General features: G+C 38.9%; 1 protein-coding gene across 2 annotated transcripts in view; it reads right to left on the bottom strand.

Moving 5' to 3' along the window:
• Positions 1-17,606, bottom strand: part of Hsd17b4 (hydroxysteroid 17-beta dehydrogenase 4) — a 70,260-nt gene that overhangs the window by 33,471 nt on the left and 19,183 nt on the right. For both annotated transcript variants that reach the window (XM_038332213.2, XM_038332212.1), the window contains exons 4-11: positions 16,417-16,476; positions 13,979-14,000; positions 13,841-13,887; positions 12,099-12,183; positions 10,399-10,586; positions 4,750-4,841; positions 2,278-2,302; positions 355-483 (exon numbers count right to left, since the gene is read on the bottom strand). In XM_038332213.2, the coding sequence (XP_038188141.1) occupies positions 355-483; positions 2,278-2,302; positions 4,750-4,841; positions 10,399-10,586; positions 12,099-12,121 (457 nt within the window). In that variant the 5' untranslated portion in view covers positions 12,122-12,183; positions 13,841-13,887; positions 13,979-14,000; positions 16,417-16,476. The remainder of the gene's footprint in view (positions 1-354; positions 484-2,277; positions 2,303-4,749; positions 4,842-10,398; positions 10,587-12,098; positions 12,184-13,840; positions 13,888-13,978; positions 14,001-16,416; positions 16,477-17,606) is intronic.

Raw genomic sequence — 17,606 nt, 5'->3', positions numbered from 1 at the left:
AAACACGTGCACACACACGTAAAAATATATGTAAAAATTAAAAAGAGCATATGGCAAGAAAATGGAAGACTCCAAAGCCAACTACCACCTGGGAAGAAAGTACAAGAAGCACAAATAAGTACACGCCCCACAGCCATCCATCTACCAGAAACACACCAGCCAAACACACAGGACTAGGAAGCACTGAACAAACTGCCCACGAAGACTCCTAGCACCTAGTGGAGCAGAAACCACATATGTTCCAAGACCTAAGTATCTGCTTTGGCACAGACAAAAGAGATGAACTGCATACAGAAAAGACAGCTCATCGCCTCTCCTTCCTGACCAAGAAGGCCAAATAACTTGGGACTGTACCTTGAATGGTCCGCGGCTTGCTGGCATTGCTGAAGTCACAGATCTTCTCCCAGTTGTCCCTCACTGCCTCGGGAGTCATGGGCTGATTCCTCTGCCTAACAGTGACTCCAAGGGTCCGCTCCCAGCGCACTAGTTATGGAAACAAAACTAAGACACTGTGCACATAGCTTGAAGGACATAACATAAGACGCTTGAGAGCCATCTTCAAGAAAAAGGAAAATCCTAAAAGAAAGTCATCTGGCTTCTGACGAGCTCTACCAAAACCCTTGGAAGATACTTCTCTTTAAAAGCCCGTTAGCAGAAATGTCGGGTTTTTAGAGAAAGATTCACAGCTGAAGGACAGAGGGACACGGATAGGCACGAAGCAGAAGAACATAAAAGGATGATGAAGCTGTAGTAAGACCTACCGCTTTGCATGCTAAGTTAAATAGCACAAAAATAAATTTAAATAAAAAAATATCTGAAACTGAAGAGAAATTTCTATAACTCTGTCAGGAACTGCTAATAGTATTATCTCCAGCTGAACCTGGAGACGCGTTTCCACGCGGTCACAGCGATAGCAGATCACTTAGCACAAGACACTCCACAATCCTTGTCAAGACAAGGCCTGCTGCTGCTGCACATTGAGAACCAGAGTGACAGCAAGCAGGTTCCAGCTACAGATCCTGGATGCCACAGCCACCAACAACTCCCCTCCAACCATCCTTGGCTCACCCTCCATTCCCACAGCCCCACCAGAACCTTGTAGGGTCACAAGAAGTAGCACTGTTCTTGAGTCCTCTTGAGAAATTGAACACTGTTTTCTGTTTTAAACATTCCATAGCAGTAACTACTATAACATTTGAACATGATGGTGGACACTGGTGACCAGTCAATTTACAACATCTTAAAGGAAGGAAAAAAACACCAATTTCTAGAGTTTTTCCCTCCTGTAAAAGGGTCCATATGTAGCTGTTATTGCAACCCTTACCTTGCTGTTTTAAATGATATTTAAATGCTGTTAAGATAACCAAATGCTTATAATAATTATAAGTTACTTTATGATTAACTTATAATTATAAGGTTAGCTTATAATTAATAACTTGACATAACTTATTAATGCATATATACATACATACCTATATGTAGATATTTATATATACTCTACAATATGTGAAACAGTATCCTTCACTGATACCAATCTTCTAAATAATTCTATGATTAATTATGATATCAGCAGACAGCTAAAGGCAAGCTGAGATTCTGAATTTTCCACTTTTTGGTTTTGTTTTGCTTTGTTTTTCAAGACAGTGTTTCTCCATGTAGCCCTGGCTATGCTGAAACTTACTCTGTAGACCAGATCCCCCTGCCTCTGCCTCCCCAGTGCTGGAGAAAGGAGTGCGCCATCATGCCCAGCAAGTGTTCACATTTTCAACACTATAAAGCAACTACTATATTTGAAACTTAGAAAGTTTAAGAAAGAAACTATCAAGGGTGAAGCCAAATGAATTTCCTGGGGGGGAAACAATTCCCACAGATCAGCTGCAGCTTCTGTCCCTGAAAGCTGTCCCCTGTGTTCTTACTTGCTCCTTACATCTTCCATTCTAAAAAGAAGAGAATTATATGAGAGAATTGGAAGATCTGCTTGTCCATCTAGAACAGGCTCCTCCCACTTTTCAGACAGCCCAACTCACTGTTCTGATGAAACAGCAGGAAGCATGTGGGATAATGTCAACAAAAGGAAACTACAGTATCTGAAGAGAGTAAGGTAAACCCAGTGCTACCTATTGGGACAGCAGACAGGTCCTTAAAAGCACAAGAGGCCGGCAGAATAATTCCCATGTTTTAGTACCTTTAGCTGGAACAGTATTCTAGTCTGAGTATAAGCAGGTTATAAAATGAAAAAAGAAATTATAACAAGCAAAAAACACAACAGAGACTTACATTTTCCAATCCAGCCTGCTCCAACCTAACAAAAAGAAGGAATAGTGGATTGATCAGCTTCGGTTTTGACCACAGGCAAAGGCAATGTATGGAGAATTGGAGAAATAGACAAATTTTCAAGAAGGCAACTTAAAACTTTCAAACATCATCCTCTCAATGAACAATCCTCAAACTTTCTGTCACTGGTTACTTAAAAGCATGCCAGCACAAAGCACTCTTCTGACGGACCCAGAGCTTTAAGGTAAACAAAATGGCTAGATATTTCCTCCTAAACATTCATTCTAAATTTGGAACCACATGGAATCACCTTAGCTGACATCAAAATCAAAGCCAACATAACAAAAGATAGTTATTTTCCTCTGCTAAGACAGGACATATTTCCTGCTCAAGGTTCAAGTCATTCTGGGCAAAACAGTTTCCATAGTCTGCTTCAGCAAACACTACGAGCCCTTCTCACAACAGCTGGCTCTTTGCTCTTTCTCTGTTGGCCTGACTTGCTGCGCTTGCCAAGTATACTTCATTTCCGGACTTCTACATCACTAGAATCTCACTAAGCCTTTCCTCTGTTGCCCTTTAGATATTTGGAAGGTGTTCAAGGGTAAGCTTTTCTAACTTTGGACCAACTAACCTGACTGAGGTGTTTCTTGAGCAATTTGGTAACAACATCACCTTTAGCCATATTGTGAGTGAAGTAACAAACTACAGGGGCCAAAATATCTGCACCAGCTGGTACTCATTAAAAAAGTCCACACATAGTAAAAGAAAGTAACAATATAAATTTTTATATGCATGCAGGATCTCAGCCATATGATTACAGAAATGAAGATTTATATAAAATATCCATCTGAAAGAACAGTCTATGTAAAATGTACATCTAATAGAAGACTGGAAGGAGATATTAAAAAATTCATAGCAGTTCTCAGGGCAGTAAGAATGCATGGTTTTTATTCTCTCCTATTCACATTCTTATGTATTTAAGATTTCCGCAAAGATGATATATTGTGTAGTTAATAATAATGTAATTATAAGGAAATAAGTAATATTTTGATTCCTAGCTAGGTAGAAAAAGGTCGGACCAAATTTCAAATTTTAAGTGGCTCAATATCATTAAATTTTTCTATTCTGTAAAATTAAGAGTTCAAAGTTCCTTCTACATGTAATTTCTGTAATTTACACTTAGTTGGTATAATTAGAAAGGTGGATGTATATAACTGCACTCAAATATATAGAGACCTTTCTCCTTAATTCATTCATCAGCTTTTAATTCAAATGAGATTAGCTAATAATATATTAGTTCAAACTGAGGAAAGTTCTTTTGCTCCTAAGAACCATTTTTAATTCTATAGTCTATATACTATGGGTTCATTATTGTTAGGGTATCAAAAATGGGGTAAAGGGAGGTCTAATATACAATGCCTTGGCTAAAATAAGGAGATCAAACACTAATGAATATAAAAATATATAAATTAGCTGGGTCTGGTGGTGCCCACTGTAATCCCGCCTACCTGAGAAGCCGGGACAGGAAGACTCAAGTTCAAGGCCGACCTGGTGTATGTACTAAGTTAAAGGTCAGCCTAGGTGAGACCCTGTCTAAAAATAAAAATATAAACATAAGAGAGCTGAGATGCTGACCGAGCCCTTGCCTTCTACAAAGCTTTAAATCCAATCTGCAGCAGCACAAATGGTTCTAACAAATGGTGGAACTGTGCATAATTTTTATTTTGACAACAGCCACGGAGAGCTTCAGAATAGGGAAAACTAGAAGAGCTTACTGCCGGACTCAAAATAAACAAGCTGTATTTACTGCTGTGTTACACCAAACATCATTTATAACTAAATTGGAGGAAGGAAACATTAGGCTCTCATGCAAAGGGTTTGAAATGATGTGCAGTTTTCACAAAGACTCCAAGAAGACTAAACTCTGCAGGGTTAATTTATACCACAACCCTGCGAGCCAGCCAGTGCTAGGACAAATGTTCAAATTCTGGCCTAGCTGACTCTAAACATCTGCTTTATCATTCATCTTCTTAAATCAATGAGATTTTCTATATTTTACTAAACACATCAAATCAGCCACATTGCAATTAGGAAAAACATTAAAAATGGACAGCTTTGAAAAAAGAGTTTGTAATGATAATGTCACTTTCTAAAAAAATGGGGGGGGGGGGGGCATGGATCCACACTTGCCTGTGTAAAACAAGGTCTTGCTATGTAGTTCCAGTAGAACACAAACTCATGTCCTCCTGCCTCGGCCTCCAGAGTGCTGGATAACAGAGTAATAGTACATACCACCCTTCCCAGCTTGACACTTGTTCCTTAACAACGTATACACAATATGTGACAAACCAAGTGTTACAGCTACCACAGATTTTTTTTTCTAGATGTAAGCATTTGGGAAATACTAATATACAGTCTTTTTAAAATTTAGTTACATAAACAAGGCTTTAGAAGAAACATAAAGCTTCACAGTACCTCAAATAAGCCGCCATTTTCCTCACAACTCTCATGGCAAAGCCAAAGGACCAGAGGGGCCACATAATCTGGCTTCAGGGCTTCAACAATATCTGAAATAAATACAAAACATCAATAAGCAAGAGCACAAACAGGTTTCATACATCATCTTACTTTCTGAAAATATTTTACATAAATAATCAGACTTTTAAAACAAATGTGATAAAATTATATGTAGATAATTCATCTAAGTTTAAAAGCTTTTAGAGATTTTTTTCATCCCAACTGAGAAAAACCTAACATCCTCTCAAGTTTCTCCAATCACAGGCATGTGTGCCTTTCAATGATCTGCCTAGGCAAGAACTGTTGAAAAAAATAAAACAAAAATGGACAATCTTAGGTACCAGTCACTCTCAAAGGAGATCAAGGGGTTAGAAACTAGAAAGGAAGAAGTCAACCACTCGGTATTTGCACATGATATGAGAGTATATATAAGGAACCCCAAAAATTCTACCAGGGACTCACTCCTACAGCTGATAAACATCTTTAGTGAAGTATCAAAGACCTCAACATAAGTCCAGATACACTGAACCCCGTAGAAGAGAAAGTGGGAAATATCCTTGAAGACTTTGGAATAGGAGACAATTCTTGAACAGAACACCAATAGTGCAGGTACTAAGATGGACAATTAATAAATGAAACCTCATGAAACTGAGAAGCTTCTGTCAGGGAAAGGACACTGTCAATAGAACAAAACAGCAGCCTACAGAATGGAAAAAGATCTTCACTATCCCCATCCTGTCAGAGACCTGATCTCTAAAAAATGTAAAGAATTCGAGAAACTAGACATCAACAAATCAAATAATCCAATTTTAAAAATGGGGTATAGATCTAAATAGAGAATTCTCAACAGAAGAATCCCAAATGGCTAAAAAATATTTAAAGAAATGTTCAGCATCCTTAGCGATCGGGGAAATGCAAATCAAAAGAACTCTGAGAGTCCTCCTTACACCTGTCAGAATGGCAAAGATCAAAATTACAAGTGACAGCTCATGCTGGAGAGGATATGGAGCAAAGGGAGTGCAAATTTGTATAGCCACTTTGAAAATCAATATGGTGGTTCTTCAGAAAATTGAGTGAGGTAGCCCAGACCCAGAAAGACAAATATAATATGTACTCACTCAGACGTGGCTTCTAGACATAAACAAAGAAATAAAAAACCAACCTACAGTCTACAACCCCAGACAACCTAGACGACAAAGAGGACCCTAAGATCTACATGGATCTACATAGGAAGGAGACAAAGACAAGATCTCCTCAGTAGGTTGGGAATGGGTGTGTCCTGGGAGAGGGTAGAACGGGAAAAGGGAGTATGGGAGAGGGCGGAGATAAATGTATAGCTCAATAAAAACAATTTTAAAAGCCGGGCGGTGGTGGCGCACGCCTTTAATCCCAGCACTCGGGAGGCAGAGGCAGGCGGATCTCTGTGAGTTCGAGGCCAGCCTGGTCTACAAGAGCTAGTTCCAGGACAGGCTCTAAAAAAAAACTGCAGAGAAACCCTGTCTCGAAAAACCAAAAAAAAAAAAAAAAAAAAAAAAAATTAAAAAAAGAAGAAGAAAGCTGGCAAGAAACAAGCCAAACTAAGTCTAGGCATTTATAAGAAAAAAATAAGACTCCTTGTGATTTATTTGGGAGCTGGGTGGCAGGTACCTCAAAGAGTTAAAAAAAAAAAAGCCATACAGCAAAAGTGAAGAAATGATCTGTAAATAACAGTAAACTAATGTTAGAAACAAAAAAATAATGAAAAATGCTGGATTTGATACCTACATCCCAAGCAATAAATAAGCACAGCCTAACTCCTAATGATATAAACACAAAAATCTCATACAAAGACCAATTTGCCTCAGTTCATGTTACCTAAAGCATTACATTCAGAATTAAACAAAAGCTTGAGTCATGCTAAAAGGCAACAAGAGTCCAGGCTGAAGAGCAGGTGCCAGAGACTTGGGAATTATCAAACTGGGAGGATAAAACAACTGACTAATAGGCTAAGGGCTCTAATAAAAAAAAAAAAGAAACAATATACAAAGACAGATGGAAACCAAAAGAGACAATTGAAAATAGTAGAATCAAAAGAAAATAAGCCAAAGAAAGGCAAGTACCACATGTTATCTTTCATATGAATAATCTGGACTGAAGAAAAAATGCATGAGACAAGAAGGGGACCCTAAGATCCCTTAAGGGCATAGGTTAACAAAGGAGAATAGGAGAGTAAATAAGATCAAAGTACTTTATATAAAGTATGAAATGTAATGTAACCAATTGTTTTATATGATTAATATAAGTAAAGAAAAAATTTACAGAGAAAGAAGATGCTTTGTAAACTGAAATCACCGTAACAGAAATGAAGAATCAATGCACTTGAGGATATATCACTACAACTCCTGACACCAAAAGACAGAGAAATAGGAATGAAGCCAGGTGTGGGGATGCACACCTGTAAACCAGCACTTAGGAGGTTGAGACAGGAGAATCAAGAGTTCCAGGCCAGACTGAACTTGCATGCAAGTTCCATGCAAGCCTGCCCTGCGTGCGGGTTTTCTAGTTTGGGTTATTTGAGGTGGGGAAACCCACCCTAAATCTGGATCATCTGAGGTAGGAAGATCTACCCTAAATCTGGGCCACACCCTCTTTTGTGGCAGCCCACAAAAGGACATGGAAGAAGAAAGCTTTCGCTTCTTGCCTTCTTGCCCTCCCTTTCACTGGTCAAGTTCACCTACCCTGATGCTGAGGCAATCCTTCACTGCATTAGAGCCCACTCTTCAGGACTATGATACAGACTGAAGACCACCTGAGACATGCAGCCTCCTGGACCAAGGAACCACGGGAATCGTGGTCTGTCCGTTGGCTGACAGTCATTATTGGACAAGCTGGACCAATGAGTGTAAGCCATTCTAATAAATCCATTATGTGTGTATATATACATATATATACATATTCACACCATATACATACACACATACACACACACACACACACACACACACATTCTATCAGTTCTGTTCTTCTGCAGAACTCTGACTAATATATAGCCCACAGGACCATTTATTGAAATATTTAGTATTGAAAAAAAAGTCTTCAACCTAAATGCCAATGAAATCACCCTTCAAAAGCAAAAGAAAGACACACATGGTGGAAAACATACTTGCAAAACACACATTTGGCAAAGTATGTTTCCAAAATACACAAATACTTAAAACTCAAGAAAGGAACCAACTCAAGCTAAAAATGGAGGCATAAACATTCACGAAGCTGAAGAAAGACTTTAAGTGTGAAGCCAGTTTAGGCTACAAAACAAGATCCTATGTGGTGACCTTAGTTCACCAAGACAGATCCATGTCAAGGTGGGATAAGAAAATTAAAGCCTCTAAATATTACTTTGATTTACAAACATTCATGTCCCTATGTGGTCCCAAGTATTTGAAGATGAGATAATAAAAAAGATTTAAATAGTATCTATTATTTGCATAGCATTTGAATGTATAATGATTTGACCATACAGAAAATAGTGCAAAATTTGATATTGGAAGGAGTATTAAACACTGAGGAGTTATGAAGCAAATTAACTTGAAGATATTCAGATGTTTTAAGAATAAAAAAAAAAGACATTGTCTAGTTGGGCAGTGGTGGCACACACCTTTAATCCCAGAACTCAAGAGGCAAAAGCAGATGGATCTCTGTGAATTTGAGCAGCCTGGTCTACAAAGTAAATTCCAGAACAGTCAGGGCTACATAGAAAAACCCTGTCTTTAACAAAAAACAAAAAAGAAAGAAACCAATGAACCGATGCCTCAGTTAACCTCTGACCTCCACATGCATCACATAACATCTGCGCACTGCCCACGTGCAGACACCATGGGCACACACAATAATAATCAACCAATAGATACTTCACTAAAGTAAATAAATGCAAAACATAGGAAAATGCCCAGCATCATGTCATCACGGGGTCTCAAATTAAAATAGCAATGCCATATGTCTGGCTAACTATTAAAAAGACTAAAATTCAATTTTGATTTGCCAAATGCTGGCAAGATATAGCACAAGGGCTCTGAGTCAGCAGCGGAGGGGATGCAAATGAAAAGGTCACTGTGAGCACCATTTCTTACACAGATACAAATTATCCAATGATCACATTTCTATTTTCTCAAAAACTGAAAATTTATATCCATACAAACTTACATGTGAATTTTTATATGTAACTATCTTCTTAGGGTTTCTATTACTGGAACAAAACAACATGACCAAAAGCAATTTGGGGAGAAAGGGTTTTATTTCATCCTCAAAGGAATTCAGGGCGGGAACCCTGAGGCAGTCAGATACAGAGGCCACAAAGGAGTCCTTCTTACTGGCTTGTTCCCCATGGCTTGTTCAACCTGCTTTCTTATGCCCTCCAAGACAACCTGTTCAAGGAGTGACAACACCCACTAAGGGATGTGCCCACCAACATCATTAATCAAGAATTAATAAATTAATCATTAATCAAAAATTGCCCTACAGTCTGGTAGGGGCATTTTCACAACTGAGTTTCCGTCTTCCCAAATGATTCTAGCCTGTGTCAAGTTAACACAAAAACTACCTAGCAGGGCAGGAGAGATGGCTCAGAGGTTAAGAGCACTGACTGCTCTTCCAGATGTCCTGAGCTCAATTCCCAGCAACCACATGATGACTCACAATCATCAGTAATGAGATTTGATGCCATCTTCTGACCTGCAGGCACACATGCAGACAGAACACTGTATACTTAATAAATGAATCTCAAAAAAAAAAAAAAAAAGGAGGAGGAGGGGGAAAAATAGAAGATGATGATGACCACCTAGGACAGTAGCTTTATTCACAATTAACAAAAACCAGAAGTAACCAAGATTCCCTGATCTGAAAGGAATTACAAACAATAGTATTCCCATACCACAGAGTATGTTCAAACAATACATGAGTTTCAACACCCCTCCCCCAGAGGCATCCAGAAGGAAAAGGAAAGGAATAAGAGGCGCCGGTGAGATCTGCACGATCCTGTAAAGGTGGACACAGGAAGGTATGTATTGCAGCTGCATATGACAAAGTGGATCCCAATGCAATTATAAACCTTGATTAACAACAATAAATCAGTATCGGCTCTTCAGTTATAACAAAATACCACAGGCAATATCAGGAAACCATGAAAGGAGACATACATGAGAACTCTGAACACACTGCACAGTTTTCCTATAAAGCAAAACTACTCTAAAAATAAAGCATGCTACATTTCATATTTGTGCTATGCATTTCATATTATATTTTATATATTATATGTAAGTAAGCTATTATTATAAATAATTACATTCTAGTTCTATAAAACAGTAAGAGTGTTGTTACACTGTCTACAGAAATATATATGTATGTCCACCTAACAATGCAAAGACAAAGGAGGAAGGTTCGTTTCTACAAGGAAACTAATGATCACTTTTCATATTTTCCACTGTACTCTAAATTTTCAACAGTGGTCATAGATTTCACAAAATGCTTTCTAAATTGGAAACAGCTTTTCTTTAAGTATTCAGAAAATCAGGTCCTTCTGCCAAGCTCACTGCACACACGTGTGACACGAGTGAAGACCCTGAGCACACTCACCTTCCGGCATCACAGTCTGTGTCATCCGGGACCCCGCGTTGGGGGCAATGGTGTTACAGTGAATGTTGCTCTTCCTGCCTTCAATTGCCAGAGTGTTGCAGAGGCCCATAATGCCCAGCTTTGCAGAACTGTAATTTGCCTGGCCGAAATTGCCATATATGCCAGAAGCTGAGGAAGTCATGATGATCCTAAAAGAAAGCAACCCCTCAGCATCATCTCTCCCGTGGTTTGCTAACACTGAAACCCTACCTCATCCCTGATGCTGTGGAGTCTCTCAAAGGCAACTCTACAAACCATCCTTCACTTCTCGCAGCTGTGATTCCTATAGTTACAGTACTGTTGATATAAATGTGATGCTTCAAAACTCAACTATAGGATTTAAGTGCATAGAAAGAATCTCTGGTCAGAGCCAAGTGAATTTAAATATAATAATGTTTATATATTATCTATGAAAAACAAAAATATTTACAAATATAAATTAGCAACATTAAATTAAAATTTTAGCAAGAAATAATACACTTGTAATTCTCATCACTTGTCCGCTCAGTTTCTGAATAATTCTAAATGCCATCTTATAACCTAACCCACCTCTACTTAGAACATATAAAATAAATCATACTATTTACTTTCAGAACTGTCAAGATCATGATAAAACAGAAGTCTCAGAAAAAATTAGCATTAATACCAAGTGCTCCTACAAGTGTCTAAAGCCTAAATTCCAGGGCTGAGCCTGACGCCAGAGTGGACAGTACAAATGGACCTACATGGAGTTAAACAGGAATACACGGGAGTCCTGTTGCCAAGCAGGTCACAAAATCTAACCCATGGTGTGCTAGCACAGAAGAAATGGCAACTCATCTCTGTCTAACTGGTTACTGGGCACAGCAAATAACATTGTGGTTAAGAGCAAATCTTCAGTGTCTGTACTGCTTTCTGAAGTTGTTGTATAAAGTTTCCTACAAAACTAAACATCTTCCATCTTGGAAGGAAGCACATTAAGTCACATGATGATTACAGAGGTGAAACAACAGGATGTTCTGAGAGGAGGGAAAAACATTCCATGCTGCCATGATGCTGGGAAGCTCATTAAGTAAACTACTCAATGACTTCAGGAAGTCCCTGAAACCAACAGGATTCACTAACCTTTCCCTCCCCAAGGATATAGAAGTAGTGAAGATAGTTGCTAAAAGACCCTCTCGACCAAGCTGAGCTGTCTGGAAGAGGCTCAAATCCATTGAGACACCTGGATGTCACTTCCCAACCTGTTGAACGTCCTGCAGGCTGTTCACTGAGCTCCCGCTATGCAGCTTTTGTGAGCTGCCACCATGCTAAGGTGTTACTGTGGTGGCACGGCTGGCTGTCATTTACGCTCCTCTTAGTGGCCTGTCACCCACACTCTTTAGTTTGTTTTGTTTTGCCAACCTGAACTCTGATGATTTCTGGACTTCTGGTCTGTGGTTGGCTCTCTATCTGGGATGAACAGAGATTGATTCACAATTCGTATCCCCAAAAGTAGTGTCACACAACAAAAGTGATAAAGGCTCATGGTAGAAGAAAAACACAGACCTAGTGAGTGTGCACTGACCAGCACTTTAGAGCCTGCACTTGGGTGAGAATACTTGCCCCAGGACCAGACAACTGTTTAAGAGGACTTGGTGCAAACATCTCCAGTCCTCTCTGGTGACTTCAGATAACTCTACCTTCCATATTTCTGTTTCTTCATATGATCCCACGCTGCCCGGGTCACTTGGAAGGAGCCCCGCAAATGAACTCTATGAATTATATCTAAAACAGAAATTATTTTCTATATATTTTGTCAAAAGTTAAGTATGCCTTAGAATAAACTTATATAAACATATTAGACTTGTACAAACTTACATAAGCATATCATTTTACATCCAACATTCATAGGCACCTGCTGTCATATCCAGATAACCACTTTTGCTTTTGTCAAAATTATACAACTAATCAGTAATTCACACCCATACCTATGAACTTTTCCTGTAACTTATAAAATTATTGTAATCCTTGTATATATCTAAACATAATGCTGTATTTAATTAATGCCCATTCAAAATAAAAATTTGTTACTATAACCTGTGAGGGCAGGGAGACAGTTCAGTTGGTTTTTTTACATCTCTACCTGAATGTGTACGAGGCAACACAAACTTACCAAAGCAAATTCTGACCACCCTCCCTTAAATAAGCACGTGTAGGGATTCAGCTCAGCTGGCAAAGTGTTGTCACAAACGCATGAGAACCTGAGTGAGAGTCCCAGAAGCCATGTGGAGAGCTAGGCATGGGGGTAAATGTGTGTAGTTCCAGTGTAGGGAGGTGAAGAAGGTCCTGGGCCTTCCTAACCAGCCAGTCTAGCCTCACGATGCAGGCCAGACCAATGAGAGGCCCTGGCTCAAAGGAGGTAGGATGCATTTCTGAAGATGATAATCCACCTACCCACACACAAATTCACATGAACTAATAGTATACTTGCATTAAAAGCAAATATCTAAATAAATAATATCCATGAATTTTACATATATAATTTGTACGCAAAATAACAAAACATAGTTAGACCACACTACTCATCATCGGGGAATATTTATAAACTACCCACTGTTATCTCTATTTTTGCCATGATTTTCAAATGAGTTAGAGGGGTCTACTTTCAACGACTTCAATCCAGTGAATCAACCACTTGGGAACACTTCAGAGAAACAACTCTAGATTGAGTGTTGTCTCGTTTTTGACCATTCTTACCTATTTGGGTTCATTCTGGAACCAAAAAAAAAAAAAAAAAAAATGTTTTCATACAAATATAAATGAAAGGGAAGGTAAATGCAAAACCAAGACTAGAAAAGGGGGTGACGGGTTGGGGGACTGAATAGGTGCTAAGCCAGCCACTGTCTCACCACCGATTTGTTTACCTGTGATGGTTGATGAAAAATAAACTACAAATGTGATTTCATCCTTGTATCAACTCAACCCTGGCTACACGGGGAAGAAAATGAAAAATATTTCCTATTTATTAGAAACTTCAGATAAGCGTGTAGGTTTTGTCCTACCCTCCTAACACCTTTGATTTTAATTTGTAGTGCCCTGGGCTCTTCTAAATCCTGTTCTACTCCTGGGGGAGCAAGAGGACATCTATTTAAAAACATACTAAAAAAAAAAAAAAAGAAGTTGACAACCTCTTAGGGAAAGAAAAGGAAAAACATCGCAAGAAACAAAACTGTTTTCCATAACTTCTGCAAATGACTTACCTAATTTTTTAACAAATGTTTAAAAATATGATACTTCTAACTATAAAAATCATTGTCAATAGACTAAATTCATTTATATTAACAGCAGCAAATGGAAAGTATTTCCTTAGCTATATAAACACATTAAATATTAAAAAGAAAATGTATAGTTACATTCCACAGAAGCATGAGAAACAGCTTACCCCAGTCTTCATCACTTATTCTGGAGAAGGAGCGGTCCCTCAGGATTCTAAAATATTGATAATACATATGGTCAGAGTAAAAGGGAAAATATACAGTTATGAATACAATGGTGTGTAAAATGAAGATTAAAAACTCACCCAGCATTGTTGACCACAATATCTACAAATAAGAAAGGTCAAAGTTACATAAACGAAAGCAATCAAATTAATTTGCACCTGCTTACAACTCACATTTATTTTAAAAAATGATTTTTAAAGTCCACCCCCCCGCAAGAAAAACTAAACACAACAAGAATGCTGCCAAAACAAAATTTCATAGTGATAGCAAAATCGACTAACTGCAAAGAACACAATCATCATGTACCTTCCTGTCAGGCATAAAGATCTAAATTTCCTTTCTTCTACCAAAATCCTTTTCACTCAGAGGGCTAGCTCCACCCTCTTGAGTTCCGAGGACTCAGAACAAGTATACGCCACCTTGCACTTAACTTCAAGCCCACTCAGAAAGGCAACAGTTCTCTCCTTGCTCCTCAACAGAGAAAAGATCAAAAGTTCAGGAAGTCACTGAAGCAAGCACCAGGATTCAGGCCTGCAATCCAACCACTTGAGAGGTGAGGGCAAGAGGCTCTTGAGATGAAAGCCAGCTTCGGCTATACAGCAAGTCTGAGGATAGCCTGGACTACATGAGATCTTGTCTCAAAAAAAAAAAAAAAAAAAAAAAAAAATCCACTCCCCCAAAAAAAAGAGAAAAAAAAGAAAAGAAAACCACTGAAGTCAGAAACTAATGCTCTATTTGATGTCTCCATAAGTTCACTATCCAAAGCAAGGAAAGCTTTCAGCCACTGGAATTCTTGGCTGTCCTCATCTTCTGCCTTCACGCTCTGTGGTTTCTGTCCCTGTCAAATAGCACCTGATCATGGCTCTTATGATTCGACCTAACCAAACTAGAACAAGAAGTGTGTTAAACTCAACAAGGGAGGGGCACACTCAAGTGACAAAAAGAAGTGCCGTCCAGACTGAAAACTGTTTCCTTTCCCTTTAGCGATCCATTCATTTCAGTGAGAGGAAGGGCCGAGAGTACACTTCTAAAATGAAGAGCCTGGTTGTGCTGGGTAATTTTATGTCAACTTGACACGAACTAAATCTGAGGGGGGATCCTCAACTAAGAAAATGCCTCCCGAGATGGGTGATGGTGGCGCACACCTTTAATCCCAGCACTCGGGAGGCAGAGACAGACAGATCTCTGTGAGCTTGAGGCCAGTCTGGTCTACAAGAGTGAGTTCCAGAACAGGCTCCAAAGGTACAGAGAAACCCTGTCTTGAGAAACCAAAAAGAAAGGAGGGAGGGAGGGAGGGAAGAGAAAGAAAGAAAGAAAGAAAGAAAGAAAGAAAGAAAGAAAGAAAGAAAGAAAGAAAGAAAGAAAGAAAAAGAAAATGCCTCTCAAGATCTGGCTATAGGCAAGCCTGTGGGGCATTTCCTTAATTAGTGATTGATGGAACATTGTAGGTGGTACCATCCCTGGGCCCAGCTGGGTTCTATAAGAAACGAGGCTAAGCAAGCCATGGGGAGCAAGTCAATAAGTAATACTCCTCCGTGGCCGCTGCATCAGCTCCTGCCTCCAGGTTCCTGACCTGTTTGAGTTCCTGTCCTGACTTCCTTTGATGATGGCTGGTGATATGGAAGTATAAGCCACATAAATCCTTTCCTCTCCAACTTGCTTTATGTTCACGGTGTTCATCACAGTAACAGAAACCCTAAGACACTTATATACAGTTCTTCTAAATTTATATGATATCAAATCTTACGAACATAATTATTAAAAAGAATGCACCAGGTCCATTATTGCCAAAATACTGATTTATCTCAGAAAAGTATTTAAGAGTTAATTGAAGTATGATTAAAAAGGGCAAAGATTTTATGCTTATAAAACTTTTTAATCATTTAAGGTGCAAAAAATAAAAAAGCTAAACATATGTATATTATTATATACCTCACCTATCATGAAATAAACAGGTTAAATGAAATATTTGAATTATAAGACAAACCCAAAAATGTAATTAGCAAGAGAGATTTGCTTGTTAAACAAATGCCAATTCAAAAATATTGTATTAGGAAGCTAGAAAATGCTTTATAAGGCTATGTAACAGCTAACTTCCATTGTCAATTCACCCAACCTAAAACCACCAGGAAGAAAGTCTCACTGGAAGATTGTCTACATTGAGTTCACCTACGGGCAAATCTGTGGAAGACTATCTAATTAAACTAATTGATATGTGAAGACCTGGGCTACTACAGGTGGCATCATTCCTTAGACAGGGTTTTCTGAACTGTGCATGGGAAATCGAGCTGAGCACAAGCAAGTAAGGAGCACACACGCATTCGCTTCCCGGCTGCCAACCACTGCCGCCACACCTGGTATTTAAGCCCTGTCATGACTTCCTCACAATGATGGGCTGTAGCCAAGGCCCACAAGTCAAAATAAATCCCTTTCTCCCCTAAGTTGTTTTTCCTGGCGGTTTTTAACCCCCACAACAGAAATGGAACTTACAGAAACCACAAAAGCCAGGAAACCTCACCTATTCTGCCGAAAGCATCCAGTGCTGTCTTCACGAGCTTCTCTCCTTCTTCAACCGAATCTGAGGAGAGCAATGAGGACAAAACTTCAATAGTTTTCCCACAAGTCACTTTCTGTGGCTCAGGGCACATGGCTGATACTATCACCAAACAGAATTAAACTCAAAAAAGGCACAAAGCAGTCAACACAGAGCCTAATATTACCAAAGAAATGTTTATGCCAGACAGTTCATTAACCAGCAAAATCAGGGTAGACCGGACGAACAAAAGATGCTTGCAAGAACTATAGCAATACTGCCCAATAAGACTGCTTATGGAAAAGGGGAGAAGTATGGAGTGATAACATGTTAATTAAATTTTTAAACTTCCTATGAAGTTGAAAATGCCCTTGTACAATAATCATATGTGGCTACTGAGTGTATGTTCAATAGTGTTCAAAAGTGTGGCCAGCATATAGGTAAATACTTAGTTTAACTGAATTTATATTTAATTTTACATAACTATACAGGCATTTCACCTTAATAGCAAATGAAAATTTGAGAGAGATGGAGGCACATATTTAATTTGTAAAAGCATATGTGTATATGTAGCTATATATGTATACGTAAAGTGGATATATATATGTATGTGCAAAACAGCTATATATATGTTCATATAAATTGATAAATATATGTAAAATGACTATACATGTATATGTAAAATGGCTATATATGTAGCCATTTTCCAAAATGATTGGAACCAGAAGCACTTTTTTTCTCAGATTTTGGAGGATTTGCCTACACATAATGATCTATCTTGGGGTTATAACCCAACTGTACACAAAACATTTATTCATGTGTCCTCTGAATTCACCTTACACTCACACCTGAAGGTAAGTTCAGATATAATTTCTACTGGGCCTATTCAAAACTGACTACACTGTCTGGTGAGAACAGGTGTGAGATGTTCTACATCTAACACCATGTTAGCTCTCAACAAGTTTTAGGCTGTGGACTCTTGGGGTTCAGATTTTCTGGTCACCACTGGTCACTGTCTAGATGGCTGCAAAGGCAGACTTCCCAGGTGAGACGGAGGACTCACCCCAGCGAGCCTACGAGGACCGCACCAGCTCCAGCAGTCTCTGGCAGCTTCCTGAGCCTCGCCACCCAGTTCTTCCAATGGCTACTGAGCTTCCCATTCCCTGGAAAGCCTT

The sequence above is a fragment of the Arvicola amphibius genome, chromosome 5 (genome assembly GCF_903992535.2).
Source record: "Arvicola amphibius chromosome 5, mArvAmp1.2, whole genome shotgun sequence".
NCBI lineage: Eukaryota > Metazoa > Chordata > Mammalia > Rodentia > Cricetidae > Arvicola > Arvicola amphibius.
The sequence above is the reverse complement of the archived record's forward strand: the minus strand, read 5'-3'. Positions and strand labels throughout refer to the sequence as shown.